The sequence below is a fragment of the Chironomus tepperi genome, unplaced genomic scaffold (assembly GCF_022539635.2).
Source record: "Chironomus tepperi strain 1889 unplaced genomic scaffold, CSIRO-AGI_Ctep_v1 contig_89, whole genome shotgun sequence".
Classification (NCBI taxonomy): domain Eukaryota; kingdom Metazoa; phylum Arthropoda; class Insecta; order Diptera; family Chironomidae; genus Chironomus; species Chironomus tepperi.
The window spans coordinates 801,106-816,384 of NW_027226211.1; the positions used below are offsets into that span (position 1 = coordinate 801,106).

At 32.9% G+C, this 15,279-nt stretch overlaps 2 protein-coding genes across 2 annotated transcripts; one reads left to right on the top strand and one right to left on the bottom strand.

The window, feature by feature from the left end:
• Positions 1-263: 263 nt before the first annotated feature.
• Positions 264-4,581, bottom strand: LOC139086790 (odorant receptor 24a-like). Its single transcript, XM_070635386.1, has 6 exons — positions 4,540-4,581; positions 2,615-2,786; positions 2,370-2,553; positions 1,571-1,758; positions 382-842; positions 264-314 (listed from the first exon to the last, which is right to left on the bottom strand). The coding sequence occupies exons 1-6, from the start codon at positions 4,579-4,581 to the stop codon at positions 264-266; spliced, it is 1,098 nt and encodes a 365-aa protein (XP_070491487.1).
• Positions 4,582-13,991: 9,410 nt separating this feature from the next.
• holn1 (CD2 antigen cytoplasmic tail-binding protein 2 homolog holn1) lies at positions 13,992-15,203 on the top strand. The gene is made up of 3 exons (XM_070635482.1): positions 13,992-14,154; positions 14,214-14,319; positions 14,379-15,203. The coding sequence occupies exons 1-3, from the start codon at positions 14,030-14,032 to the stop codon at positions 15,171-15,173; spliced, it is 1,026 nt and encodes a 341-aa protein (XP_070491583.1). The 5' UTR covers positions 13,992-14,029; the 3' UTR covers positions 15,174-15,203.
• Positions 15,204-15,279: the final 76 nt, after the last annotated feature.

Below are 15,279 nucleotides of genomic sequence, written 5' to 3' on the forward strand. Positions count from 1 at the left end.
TAAACAACTGCTATTCATCTCTAACTTTCTACATAACCTCACAATTCTATATGTTCAAAACAAAACATCCCCACAGGAATATGTGTACATTTAAAACAAACTTTTATATATTTATTTTTGTAAACATTCATAATTGTTTTAGCAATCAAGTTCCATTTATTCTGTTGATGGTCTTTTAATATTATTAAGCTTACGTGAATTTTTATGGCATCGATAAAATGTTTTACTACATCCCATGAGCATGCATATAGATAAAATATATTTTATATTAATGTTTTGACGAGTGCAATAAATGAACCACCGAGTCTGATAATCTGTAAATGGATATAAATGCAGACATTGTAAAGGATTTATTAAAGAATATTGCAAGTCATTGCTCACCGATGCGAATGTCTCAAGTGATACTTCAAAGAATGGAACTTTTATATTAACTGTCTGTTGTGCACGAGTCATAATCATAAGAATGACTTTACGAACTCTAACATCACATTTGTACCAATGAAAGTCATATGCAGCATTCTTAATATTTTCACTTGCATTTATCAACATATTACCACTGATTGAATAGTTGAAAATTTGCTGTACATAAGCACACAAATAAAACATGAAATTCAATCTTTCAATTCCGTCAGATTTGAGTATCATCATACATGATATGCAGATGATAAGTGATGAACATGTGAAATGCATCAAAATATTTTGCCATAATGCTTTCGATAAAATATTACAGCAATGTATTGCTTTATTATGCATGTCGACAATTTCCGTTAATTTATCAAGCAATCGATCATTCTGTACACTTGAAAATTTGATTGCTGCCTCATCTGTAGGTTCTGTAAGTTCTGTAGGGAGAATTGAAAATGAGTTTTAAGGGAGGAATTTAGGGTGTTTTAAAGGAATTTAGTAAATTTTTTGGGTATTTCCAGGTGACAGGTTCTCTTTTGACTTGTTTTTGGTCAAATTCTAATGTTGTCGTAAGAACAATTTGTTATCCATAGAACTAGACATATGTACAGATCTACAACCTATAACAAAGAGTTCAAGAGCTTAACCAAGATGATCTATGTCCTCAGGATATATTTGGTCTCAAAAAAAGTCTCATAAAATCGAGTTTGACTTCCTAACATTCGTAAGACCCTAATAGGCAAAAAGACTGCCTTTAGGAACCGTTCTGGTCTTTCTGTACAATGAAAGCTTACTCTTTGCTTGTTAAGGTCTGAACTCAATAATACGCAAATAATACGTTAATCTGGATCAAAAGATTCAAGACCAACCCGAGCGACACAATTTTGAAAGTTATCCATAAATCGGTCAAACTATCAATTAAATCAGAATCAAGCAGCGTCAATTATTCAGTGGATATATCAGTGATTGCCAAATGGCTGCTACTGCTAACCAACCATCTCAAAGATCTAGCTAAGCTGTCCAATTTATTGTCATTTGAACAACATTCAAATTTATCCCACCCGGTCGTGACATTACAATTTCAACATGCCTCAACATAACTCTATCCCAGCTCAAATATTCCAATTTTTTGTATGAAAAATAATTTCACTATTTTTAATCCTACCAATTTCCTTCTCAATCAATCTCTGCAGTTTCAATGAAACGATGTCAAATTGTGCTGAAATGTGAAAACATAATCCAAAAAATAAACCCTCACTCGCACAAATTGCTGCCATTGTAACCAAACCAGAGTATAAGCTTAAAAAGTAGACACATTCGTATACTGGTGAGTAGTTGTAGTCAAATGGGAATCTAGAGGTATGGAAATGAGAAAATGGGAAAATTGATTAATTTTAAAAGTTGTAAAGTGAATTGATTTAGTTGTTGAGGCTTGGATTTGAGGATGAATTGGAATAGAATAGAATGTAAGATTTAGTTTGGTTTGAGCAGTGGTAAGCACCCCATGTGCTGCAGCACACCTTGACCTCGATTGAATCCGCACACGGCATACGGTCGCTGTACACAGTTTTGACAACACTGAATTAGAAGAAAATCGGCACTGGAATCGATGATCTGTTGTATCATCATAAAGCGTCTATAAATTGCATATGTCCTTCAAATCAAGGATCGATACCCTATTTGAATATTGCTTCAAAAAATCCATTTCAGGTGTCAGACATTAGATCAGTGATGAATAACCATTTTGACGCGGTACACTAATGCCGATAATCTTTTAGAAATGCCATTAACCGTAGGCGAATTGGTTAGCGCCAAGGTGTGCCATACCACAAAAAGGATCCCTTACAACTGCATTTGATTGACGCAATTCTTGAACATCCCTTCACTAAGACTAAACTTTAAATCCAGCTTTGTCCATTGACAAACAAGGATGTCTATAAACAACACAAACATACTTAACTTACAAAGCTTTAAAAGGTATATCATGTATCCGTCCCATTCCAAAGCTAATTCGTATTAAATCTCGTATAACAGGTGAAATGGTAAAGAAAGTTAAGGCAATAAAACCCAAAACAATAAGCACTGCAAGAAGAATTGATGAAACTTGATTTGCTCGTGCATTAATTTCAATTTCTCGCTTTTCTCTTGCTGTGAATTGAATTTTTCCTCAATAATTGAAGCCATGAAACTTATTTATCCAATTTCTTACCATTTACAAATGCATTCTCCAAGTAATCGAGAACGTATTTAAGGTCATTTCGATGCCAAACGAGAATAAGGAGTCTCAAGACGGTTGGAATTAGAGTAAGGAATGGTGTAAGTGCATCAAATTGCTTCACCAAATTTCCTCGATGTACATAAATGAACCAACATTGAAATATCTACAATGAGATGAGAATCGAGCATGTTTTTCTTGTTCCGTGCAATGCTGTGTACTTTTAAAAGGAAATGAAAATCATTCTCACCCCATAAATCAGTACTTCCATGCAATTTCCAAGCAGAAATAAAAGCTGAAATCGTGTCACTTTATCACTTGCCAACCAAAATCCCATCAACTTCCATCCAAATTTCTGTATACGAAAGAATGTACGTTTGGATGTAAAATGACTGTGATGTAATAGCTCAAACATTTTTTTAAAGGATATCCTTTATCTACTTAATTTTCGTTACTTGTGATTTCTTGACAACTTGATTACTTCTGATTCTATGAGCATTACATGTTAAAGCTTTTATAATTTTTTCAATTAAGCTAAGACAATTCTAGATCAATGCACAATAATTTAATTCAATTCAATTCAAAGACTGAACAGATAATGTTATAGGATTAGTTCTATTCAATGTTTTATAATATAATCTATTGAAATATGTGGTTATTTGTGAACTTGGTAATCCTTTTGTCGATGGTTACAGAGTTGTTGAGAAGTCAACTTTTTCATATGAATTACTGCATCACCTTGAGCTGGTCTGAGTGGAACAGGGTTTGATTAATCAACTTAATGTCTAAATACAAGCTTGACATTTGAGGAACTTGGCATAGAATGTCAAGTTTATAACAACATGTATGGTCTGTAAGTTGCATCTGGTCAGATGTCAATTCTATGGCTAGTTCCTCAAATGTCAAGTTTATAATTGGAAATTAGCTAGAGTAGTTGCATCATATTCCACGCGGAAGCTAATTGTTATCATGGCGGCATTGTCATGACGTCCTGTTTGTGGGAAAGCAATTCATTGTAAATCATCAGTTGTTGTTAGTGTCGCTCGGGAAAAAGGATGTGTAGTCATCAACAGTTGAACTCAGTTGGCTTGTCAGATACTCGGTAATCGGTTAAAAGTCACTTCTAAGCGAACGTCGTTCAATTCTTATTAAATTGTCCATTTGACTGTCATGTAGACAACACTTCAACATGTGTCAACCGGGAGTTTAATCAGTCGAATTCAGTGTTGTCCAGACTTTATTGCTTGAGAAGAAAAGAAGTGTCGTACTTTGTGGTAAGTCCCAACCGAAACCACACATGACATGCGATTCTTAGCACAATTATGTGCGTCCATAAACAGTTTGAACAGCATTGGTCTCCTTCCTTAATCCGACAAATATCTTCATCCTCATTCCATCCAAATAATACCTTACTTACTTACTTACTTGGCGAAGGCGCACGGGGCCCATTGCCGCATTTAGAATTCGTCGAAAGCTGGATCTGACTTTAGATAACTTCTGCCAGTTTTTATTTCCCAGCACTTTTGCATCGTTGCTCACACAGCAATTCCATGAGCTCATTGGTCTATCTTGAAATCTCTTTATTAAATAATACCTTACTTCTTCCAATAATCCACCTCTGTCTATAATAAATCGAAAATCCCATATGGTCAAATGACTTTCAACTCCTTAACATGTTATTTAACGGTAAAGTAATTGAAAATTGATGTTGAATTATTGATTACACTTAAAGAGTATAAAATGGATTCGATTTAAAAGCAAACGATGCATCAATAAATGCAATTTAAAGTAAATTGATAGATAGCAGTAACAAGAATGACCAAGATTCTTAAATAATACAAAAATTTAATCCCAAATAAATCAAAGCCTTAATTTTCTAAAAATATTCTTATAATACCCAAAAAATTGGAAGCTCTTACCTTTTCCGACATAAAGTTTTCATCCACAAGATATCGTCCCATGTATGTACAGTCCTCATGTGTATATCTATCTATCTTAAGTCATACGTACACACATTCTAGTGTAGCCCCACATTTGCTCACACTTTTAATTTCATTTACCACAATACATGCTCTATTGAAGAATACAAAGAGAATGAGGAGAGGCTAGATAAAGGAAGAAGAGATATGGCACTCTAAGGAAATGAACTTTTGTGTAGCCTTCATGAAAAGACTTGATATAAATATGTATGTACATGGATAGGAAAAGGAAAAGTGAGAAGGAAGAAGAAGAAGAACAAACTTCTGTTCCATACGAATACATTTCTCATCTCCTTACCCAACACTTGCCATCTTTTTGATCTTTTATTGCTTTTTCATCAACATAGGCAATAAAATTTTTTTTTTCCACAGCTTCCTACTTCTTCTTATTGAGCACAGTAAAAATGGAAATTAAGAAAACAGCTATCATCAAAAGAGCTGCTTGTTGGATGAAAGGACGTGCCAAATAGAATTACAGACATTTTTATATCGTTTATCTAAGGAACAACTTGGTATAGTCTTGAGAACGTGTAAAAGTAGGAGCTGCTATTCACGATAAAGAGCAAAAAAAAAAATCAAACCCAATTTTATTCAACGCATTTCATCAATCTACCGCAAAGTACGAGGTTTTATGGATAAATCCACCACCATCATCATCTTATTACGAGGTCATTGAAGGAAATATAATTGAAAGAAAATATATTTTTACTTCTTCTTATATCTTGTGGTTGGAGCAAGTAATGTTTATGGATATTTCCGTTGCTTAAGGCTCATGAATTGAGATTATCTTTTATTGTCGTCATGCGAGTGAATTGAATGATGATTAATTAGTTTTATGAGGTGAACACGTTGATTTTGTGGTAATTAAAAGTTTTTTGGGGTTTTTCGGAAGAATTTTGGAGAGTAGCTTAATGTACATATTATTTCTAGGTCTAATACAACGAAAAAAGGTTTGTAGAATTAGCAGAAAAGTCAGAAAAGAAGGTTTAAATGAGCATTGTGTCACACTTTCTAGCAACCCCCGGTAGTTCAGTAGGTGTCAAGTAAGAGCACATGATATTCAATTAAGCGGGCGTGAGTTCGAGTCCCACTCGCGTATTGTTACGGAGACTTACTAATAGCAAGATTTGGAGCATTTTGTTTATGCAGCTGCCTGATAATTAGCTTCTTGACAATTAACTTGGTAGAAGTTTGTTCGAGTCGCTAACTCCTATTGTAACCATGCTCCTCTGCTGAACTTTAGCAACAACATAAAGTTTACGATCTTTGTAACCTAGTTTCTTTCTGTCCGCAAGTTACGCTGATAATCGTTCATCACTGTTCTGCGTCAAGGAGATTTTGGAACTCCTGATCACCGTTTCCGTTGCTTATTACTTCCTTGGCTGGGGCGCACGAAGACCCATTTCCGTGCGAAGGAAATGTCTGAAGATAGCTCTATCCTTCGAAACCTTCTACCAGTTCGGGATATTAAGGACTCTAGCATCCTTTTCAACACATCCAATCCAGGAATTTTTCGGTCTGCCTCGCGCGTTTCCATAGCGAAATTTCCAATTAGTTCTTCGTTAGCTCAGTCCATATTTACCATATGTTGTTTTCCTTATACATGTTGATTTCGGAAATGATCCATTGTATACCTTATGGAGTTGACATCCATCCAGATGAAGTGCTTTGAATAGGTTTTTACTCTAAACTTATCTAACTGTTCTTATCTTGGCACAAAGTCTGATCGCCAGATATTTAAGGATTTCAGCAGATACCACGAGAAGGAATACTTTTGACACTTCAGAGTCAAACTTCGACTTCGACAATCCCCTGAGTTCTCTAACTTATTTACATGATTCCATATAATCCAACTTAAACTTTCGTTAAGCTAGCTTTTTCTAATCCTTTTGTATAACTTTATAACTTTAATTGAAAACAAACTAATAAAAAACTAGTAAATTGTTTGCACATTGAGGTCGAGTTCAGACATTGAATGTGAATTAGGTCACAAAAATTACATCTAAAAACTGCAACATCCGTAATCCTCTCATCCATAATCCCAGATTAAAAGCCAATACATTATTCACTTCATAACATTTCCTTTTTGTATACACTAATGCTTCCTTTGAATCTCAAACTAACGAGATGAATTTTTAATGCACATAAGATCATCTTCATCAATTTTCATAACATGCTTACTCCTACATCTACTTCTTTATCTTCCTTTCTTTTATTATTATTCACTTTCATTGTTATCACTTTAATTTAATATAGAATATTAAAAAATAACTGCAGTACAATTGTGTTTATTGTGCAAAAAAGAAAATTAAATATTTGCGCTCATAACAATGTGCTTTTTTTTAATATGAAAAGGCATTTGAAATGATGATGATGATGATGTGAATGGAAGCGAATTAATTTTTATTTATTTTCATCATATTGTTTATTTGAATTTATGTGACGCTTTTTAAATTCATTGCGTAAATAAAATGAAAGCTTCAGGCATTAGCAGCTTGTGTTTTAGAATTTTATTTGCTTTAATTTTTTTTCTTCCTTGATTATTTGAATGATAAAATATTTGTGAGAAATCTTTTGGATTGTTGCTTTTAAAATTTTTTGAATGTTTACGAAGCAATTTTGCTGCTTTTTTGAGGTTAAATTTTGATGAACAATGTCTTGGAAGAACTAGATTTGCAGTGTTGGGTTTGAGAAGTGACATCGCCTAAATCTTACCTACATCTAAGATATTTATAGATATCCTTGAGCAACGTGACGTAGGACTTTATGATACAGCCAGCAACAGAGTCAGATGTAAAGCATTTTGAAGCAACCTAGGTTCCAAGTCGGAGCATGGTTCCAGTAAGTAAGTATGTTAACTTAATTTGGATATAACAGAGTTCATTAAGCACTAATCTGTCAAGGTTGAATCTAATCTACTCTAGAAGTTCCAACTTCGTTCGTAACTTGAACATTCAAGCTGTCAACTATCTAAATTTTCCAAAATTTACACTATGAAATCTTAATGGATTAGCAATTCTAGCGTCCTTGAAAGCACTTTGGGTTACAGTCAAAAACTGCAAGTCTGCACATCTATAATGCAGGAAATGCAGACCTGCTTTTCTTGCCCAAATTCTAGTCTAAATATCTACGGATTCTAAAAATCTTCATATCAGTTTGAATCTGACAGAGTCACACTGGTCTGTAGCCGGATTTTGAATCGATTAACCAATTCATACTTTTTGGGCAAGTTCCTTAAGATAAACAGTTATAAAGAATCTCAATCAATCTCAAATAGTCTCAAACAATAAACAGTCATCGCAGACATCTCATCATAGACGCAATAATAACCTTACATTATTCACAACTTTAAAGTATCTCATTATCATCAATAGCAAAACACCATCAAGCATTTCTCATCGCAAAATTGTTTTCATACATGACTCATAAATATCCAATTCCAAAATATGTCTACAAAAAAGCATAACAATTGCCTACACATTCTCCATACACAACACACAATACAAATTCTAATGAAAATTATTTTCGATACTTTTTATCATCACAAAACAGCCACTTAATGCAATGAAAGCATCACATCAGAATGTGCTCGAACGGCTCAATATAGAAATCAAAATGAGATAAGAATCATTGCCGTAAATGCGTCCATGAGAACTAAACGTACAACAAAAGACTTATTCGTAGGCACACATGAAAATTGCCATTTCTACAATCAATGCCCTTCGACGTGATCTAATAACAATATCTACAATCCAATATAACATAAGTGATGGCACATATTATGATCATCGATAGCCTGACATTAATGCGGTAGATTGGTCAACAATAATGGACCTTTTATGGACAAGAATATCTATTGATAACAAAGAAATGACCTTGTATGGCACGTAATTAACGGCTTAGTCACTTATCTACATATATTTCTAGGAACAGTGGCAACAATAAGATATCAGACAATGTAAATGATTTTAATTATATCTGAGAAGGTCGTGAACAGCTATTGGCAAACAAAGCTGATTATGGAATTAAAATTAATTCCAAGAAGATGAACCCAAGCACTAATTGTCTTGAAATAGAATTGGCGTCGTTATTCAAGCTTTTGAATTTGTGATTTTGCGTCAAAATTTGAAGCTAAATTTGCTAAGCATCATTAAATCTTCATCTTGTACAGTTCTGTAGCTGTGTAATTGAAGAGTTGTGTATAACAATGCGTATTAATTAATATGTTAGTAATTAAACAACATCCAAATGGATTTAATTACTTACAATAAAATGATGTTTATTCTTCAAAGTTCAAGAACAGAGTGAGCTTTTGTGTAAAAAGGGGTTTTCAACTATGTTAAATGAATAATATTCAAATCTTAAATGAACGTTAAAACATCTTGAATATCTAGAAAGTTTTCAAATGCTGAAAACATCCTTGTTGTTGCAGATTAATAGCTTATACTTAAATCTTTTGAATTATGTCTTTTCCATTATGTTGATGACACACATTTAATATTAAGCAAATAACTTCTAATGCACTGTTTTCAATGCACATTATGTTTTGATGATTTTTTAATAGATTATCCTTAAAAGGATAAGAAAAATCTCATTTTATGCATCATTTATCTGCATGATGCGCACATATATGGATGTTATTGAATAAATTTTACATTAATAATGTTATATTGTGCATCAATCTCAATTTGATAACGGAGATGAGATTGAAAATGGATCAGGAAGCAGTTTTTATTGAATTTTATAGAAAAAAGTGATGTTCAGATTAAGATAAGATGAAAAATCTGTAGTTTACCGTAATCATAAACAAAAAGTACTAACATCAATACAGAAATGATAAATAATCAATGTTCGGATGACTAAAACAGACAATAAAAACAGCTGCTCCTGATATTTCCAAGCACTTCCTCATAAACAAAGCAAAAAAACATCTTATGAACTTTCCAACTTGCGATGATTTGTTGACACAAAAGTTTGATCTGCCAAGAAAGTCTCAAAAGTTATAAAGCAGACATAACAATTCAACAATAACAATAAAATTGAGTGCATTAAGGAGTAAAATGAAAGCAAACAGATGAAAATCAAACAATAAACATCATCATCATTCATAAACATTCCTGTATTATCTTTATAAACATTGAATGAGAGAAATTCTTTCCTTCCGCAAATTGATTTCATCTCACAATTTCCACTTTATCTTTTTTTTTATTTTCTTTTTCTCTGTTAAACAATCATAATACAATAAAAGTAAGAGATCGAATTTGATTTTGAATATCGATTGCTATAAGTCAGGTTAGATTGGAATGTGAATAATTTAATGTAATCAATGCAATGAGGAAAATCCATAAGACCATGATTGATCTAATCTATTTTGCTACGTATCGAATTCAATGATTTGATGCAGGGTTGGTATAGATGTTCTGTTTTTCTTAACAACTAATATGACAGAACTCAAAGTCGAGTCAAATTTTGTACAAGAAGTCAAGAAACAAAAATCGATATCTGAACGGCGGCAAGGATTGATATTTTTTCAAACTTGACACTCGATACTACGATTAATAGTCGATTACTTAATAATAGATCAAGTATCAATCCTTATTAAGCCCGGAAGTCTAATTTAGCTATCTAGATCGAGGGTAGTTCAGTCCAATGTTCATATTTTGTCTGAATATATAGATGTGTATCCAAGCTAGACTACACCTCGAACCTGATTCAATTTTAAGGTTAGACCAACTGTACTGCATACATTGACTGCACTTCCTGAACTAGATGTTACTCTCTGAATCCATTGACAATATTCATTCTAATAACACTGCCAACCAAACCAACAACACTGCATTCCTTTCCATAACTACTGCTGAATTGAACAATGATGATGAGATGATTTTGTGAGACGCTGAATGAAGAATAATTCAACCATTGAGTATGAAACATGATATAAAATACAATGCAATATATGATGTAATATCGTATATATATGATAACAAAAAATGTAAGTAAGCATAAAACTATGTTAAATTGACAATTTTTTTGCTGGAGAAAAAAAGAGATTTTTTTTGTGGAAAAAGAAAGTTTTTTATATGATGGCATGATATGCCATAATTTAAAGAACATACGAGAGATATTTTAGTGTGTACTATCATAAAAAACGAAGGATTCTTTTACAATAAGCTCTATCAACAAAAAAAGAAACTTTTCTTTTGATGAAACATTTTTTAAGACTGCTTAAAGTTTATGTGAAGTTTGAAGAGGTCCTGATTGAAAGTTGTTGTGTTTTTGCTTTGTCTTGTTGTTGTGGGATGTTGCTTAGTGTTTTGTACTGTTTTACTCAGGTGATTTCATAGGTTGGTTGCATCATCAGTATGTACATTAACCTAGAAAGCACCTCGAATGGACAAAAATACTTCATAACCAGTTGATGGCAAGCGAATGTCCAGTTGACGACTAATTCTAACGCATTTTTGTCCATTCGAGCACATGGCGTTGAATTGGCTCAATGGTAGTATGATTCAGGACCCGATTCCTCTGGTGGTGGTGCGGAACGGTTTAGGTCCACCGATGGTACGAATGTACCGGATCAGTAGTATACCAATACCGTCCCTTACCGTGACACCACAGGAGATATCAGTCCTAAGTCTGACATTAGATTCGGTAAAGTCAAGCCTCAGGTCAGACTCACACTAGCGGTGGGTAAGATTTTTCGGATAACCTATTCAGTCTGACTTCTGGGAAACATGTGTTGAAATCAGATGTTAAGGTGCCATCAGGACAAATAAGTATCTAACCATTTACACGGCGACGTTGCGGTGCTCCAGCGAACACGGTATATGGTTTGAGAGCTAAACTTTGGGCTAGATTATAAAACTAACCTCAAAAATGACAGACTATCCCCAAAATGTTCATTTTTGCTTCCGTTTAACAATAAAAGCTCCTTAAAACTTTGTGAATCACACAATTCTTTATTCCCCGCTTGTTCCTAGTTAGTTTCCGTATTGTACTCATACGTGCAATAATAACGATGACAACAGCATGTAACATGTCGATTTTTTGTAATTCTCCTGGTTATCTAACACAGAAATGAAATGGAATTCCGATTAAAGAGAAATGTAGCTCCGTTTTTATTGCATTTTTTACTGTACTTCCACTTAATTCTTTATGAACGAATATTTTAGGGACATATTTTTTTTTGTTTGAGAATGCAGCACAAAGATTTGTTTGTCGACTCTTGTTATTTGTCTACAGATGCTGCCGATCTGTACTTTTTTTACCGGTAAGAGATTCTTTTATTTTTTCAACAATTTTTCATCTTCAGATTTTCTCATTTTATTTGGAATGGAAAGGAACATAATCTATTGAAACTTTTATAAAAGAATGAAAAGTTTCTTTTCCTGCTTCTTCTTCTTATTTGCTTTTAAATAACACAAAGAAAATTGTGGAAAAAGAAAGTTTTCTTTTAAACTTTACAGGGTTGATGGATCGGTTCCTAAGTAATTCATTTTGGAAATGATATATAAAAAAAGATAAGTATCATGTGCTTCAATAAAGGAACACGTACTTACTTTGATATTTTTTTTTAGATATTCTGGATGAATATTTGCTTTTGAAGATTTCCATGAAGATGTGCTTTTGAAGGATAAAGGAATATGAAATTCTGTTTCGTTTTGTTAAGTAATTGGTAATGCATCCTTTTTGAAGGATTCTTATGATAAATTAAGTTCTATCAAAACTACAAAGTAGATTTTTAAAATTAAACTCTTCACTTCGAATTTTCAACATGAAAAATTTCCTTCTTAGACTCAAAAAATCATCAAAATTATATTAGATCCTAAAAATTCGGCTCGGAGCACATAAGAATCACATATCAAACATGCTTATAACTTCCCAGTTACAAAGTAAATCAAAACAATTCATATTAACCTAAAAATACCTTCTCATCAAAAAAGTCAATAAAAACTATTAAAACTGCAATATACAGACTTTGTTAATCCCCTTCGCTCCCATCAAACACACATCAACTCAATGATTCTTCCAAACAATAGAGTATTAAGACACATTATCGACTACAATTTATCTTCATGATTTTGTTAGGAATTTCATTCTACCTTTATCCAGTCTTACAATACAGGAACGAAAGTTTTCTTTGAAATTCGATTCCATTAGTAGTTTATTGCTGTAATAAAGTATATTCTCTCCAGTACATGCGATGAAGACTTGATTCTATATCTGTAAATGTTGATTCTACTCAATGATTGCATTCCAGGTTTAATTTTTCATCATAAAATGAATTTAAAGTATTCATTAGTTGTTGGGATGAATGAGCACGTTACTATTAAAAAAAAGTTTCAATGATGAGTTCTTCTTTATTTCCCACAATGCGTATTGCATTTTAAACATTCTTTTATCTATTGTGCTGCAAAGTTAATTGAAAAGTTTTTTTTGCAGCTTTTTATGGATTGTTTTGGAATTGGATATACTTTTTGTGGTGAAATTGATGCTTAATTGAATGATAAAGGATATATCAAGATTAGAGATCTAAGGATTTATGGATTGTTTATCTACAACTTTTACTGGATCTCAAATCACTGGATCTCAATTTTGAACAAGATCTCAAGCAACTGGATCATCTCAATTGACTTGCAAGGCAACAGAACTGTTTTGCAACCACTCAAACCAAATCTAATTAGCACATCCATCAACGAGCAAGCAAGCCACAAAGAACTGCACTTCCCATTCAATTATTTAATATTCACAAAAAAACCTTCACTGACTTTGTAATTATCCATCCGACCATTCAGAAAATAGAGCATAATTCAGATAATTTCCGTTACTGATGATAATGCTTACTGCATATTGGACTCATTAAATCTTTCTAAAGTGTACAATTTTTTTTTGTCGGATATTTCTCATTTTTCATTCATAATGAAGTACGGAAATTATTACGGAGACAAGATAATTAAAACTTTAAGTCATTTCCAGTTTTTCTATAATAATGTAAATCCTTACTGAAAAAGTTTATTCTTTTCATAAAGTCACACTTTTGTTCGTTATTAATTTTTATCTGAAGCAATAATGCTGGAGATGATATTAATGGGATGTGCAAGTTGAGCGTGCAAGTTAGATTACTTGAAGATCATTGTAACGGTCAAGTTGTGTTCAAAACTCTTAACGGTCACAAAATATTTAAAATTCGAATGCCGAATGTTTTCAGAGTTGATTTTTCATCTTCCAGTTATCAATATTTCTGACTTATTACCACATAATTGCTTAATTCAAGTGTACTATACATTGTCAGTAGTAATCTAAAATATGATTTACCCCATTTAATTATAATCCAGTGACCAAAATATCAAATTTTATATAACTTTAAATCAATCACTAATAAGCCAACTCTGACCAGTTTGTTTACAAAAAACAACAAAATTTACACAAAATGTCAAAACGTAAGTTAAGTGATTTTGAGGACGAAGTAGAACGCGAAAAGCAGTTTCTCGATGATATTGGACAAAAGCATCAACACACATTGGATTCTGATGAGTCAGACAATGAAAATGAGGAGTAAGTTAACTTAAAAATTATAAAAATACAAACGTTTAATTGTTTTTGTTTATTTTCAGGAATCCAGTTCATCACATGAATCCAGACGACATTGAAGGCGAAGAAGCCGGTGATTCATTTGTCATTGCTGACGAGGAGATTAAATTCACGCCATTTAACATGAAAGTAAGTAAAAATCATTTTAAACATCCAGAAATAATATAAATTAATGACTTGCATCATAGGAAGAACTGGAAGAAGGACATTTTGACAAGGAAGGTCATTATCACTTCAAAAAAGGCGAAGCACATCTTGACAATTGGCTAGATGACGTAGATTGGGTAAAAGTAAAGAAAGAAGCTGATTATCGTAAGAAATATTATCCAGGCGACGGTGAATATTCATCAGACGAAGAGGAAGTAGTGCCAGAGACAAAATTCGATCATCTTGACTCATATAAACAAATCTTATCAGAAATGAAGGCAAAAGAATCTATTAATTCAGCACTACAGCGATTAAATAATTCAAGACAAAAAATCACAACCGCACAGCGATGGAAAATGAAGAAGCAAGGCATTGAGGACAAGTCAGCAGAAACAATCACAAAACTTACGGGAATTGTAAATGAAATTCTCACAAAAACCGGCAACATGAATGTTTATGAACTGACGTACGAACAAATAAAGCATAAAATATCGGAAATGGAAAGTGAGAAAGATGCTGGCCCAAGTAAGGATGCTGATTTGGACATGTACGCAGATGATTTTGATATAAAAGAGAAATCAAAAATCACAGATAAAACAGTCACGTTCAAAGTACCGGCAAGTGTAACCGAAAAGGATGAAGACAAGGAAGCAAAATTGATGTGGGAATACAAACTAACTCAGGATGAGAATGATAAAGTTCTCGGACCATTTACGACAGAACAAATGCAAATGAAAGTAGACAATGGGGATTTTAAGGAATCTGTTTTTGTGAGGAAAGTCGGTGAGGATCGATTCTATTCATCGGCACGTATTGATTTTGATTTATATTTGTAAGCTGAAAAAAAATAAATATAATTAAATAAATTTGTATGGACTGATGGATGGATGTTCGTTAGTCTGTGGATGATAATTAAATATGGATGTGGATTAGTATTTTTAA

Excerpts from the sequence above, each read along its gene's own strand:
- LOC139086790 (XM_070635386.1), bottom strand. The coding sequence starts at position 4,581 with ATGGGACGATATCTTGTGGATGAAAACTTTATGTCGGAAAAG. Across the intron at positions 2,787-4,539 it reads AAAACTTTATGTCGGAAAAG|ATATTTCAATGTTGGTTCAT; the intron begins GTAAGAGCTTCC and ends ATCTCATTGTAG. Across the intron at positions 2,554-2,614 it reads GGAGAATGCATTTGTAAATG|CAAGAGAAAAGCGAGAAATT; the intron begins GTAAGAAATTGG and ends TTCAATTCACAG.
- holn1 (XM_070635482.1), top strand. The coding sequence starts at position 14,030 with ATGTCAAAACGTAAGTTAAGTGATTTTGAGGACGAAGTAGAACGCGAA. Across the intron at positions 14,155-14,213 it reads TCAGACAATGAAAATGAGGA|GAATCCAGTTCATCACATGA; the intron begins GTAAGTTAACTT and ends GTTTATTTTCAG. Across the intron at positions 14,320-14,378 it reads TCACGCCATTTAACATGAAA|GAAGAACTGGAAGAAGGACA; the intron begins GTAAGTAAAAAT and ends CTTGCATCATAG.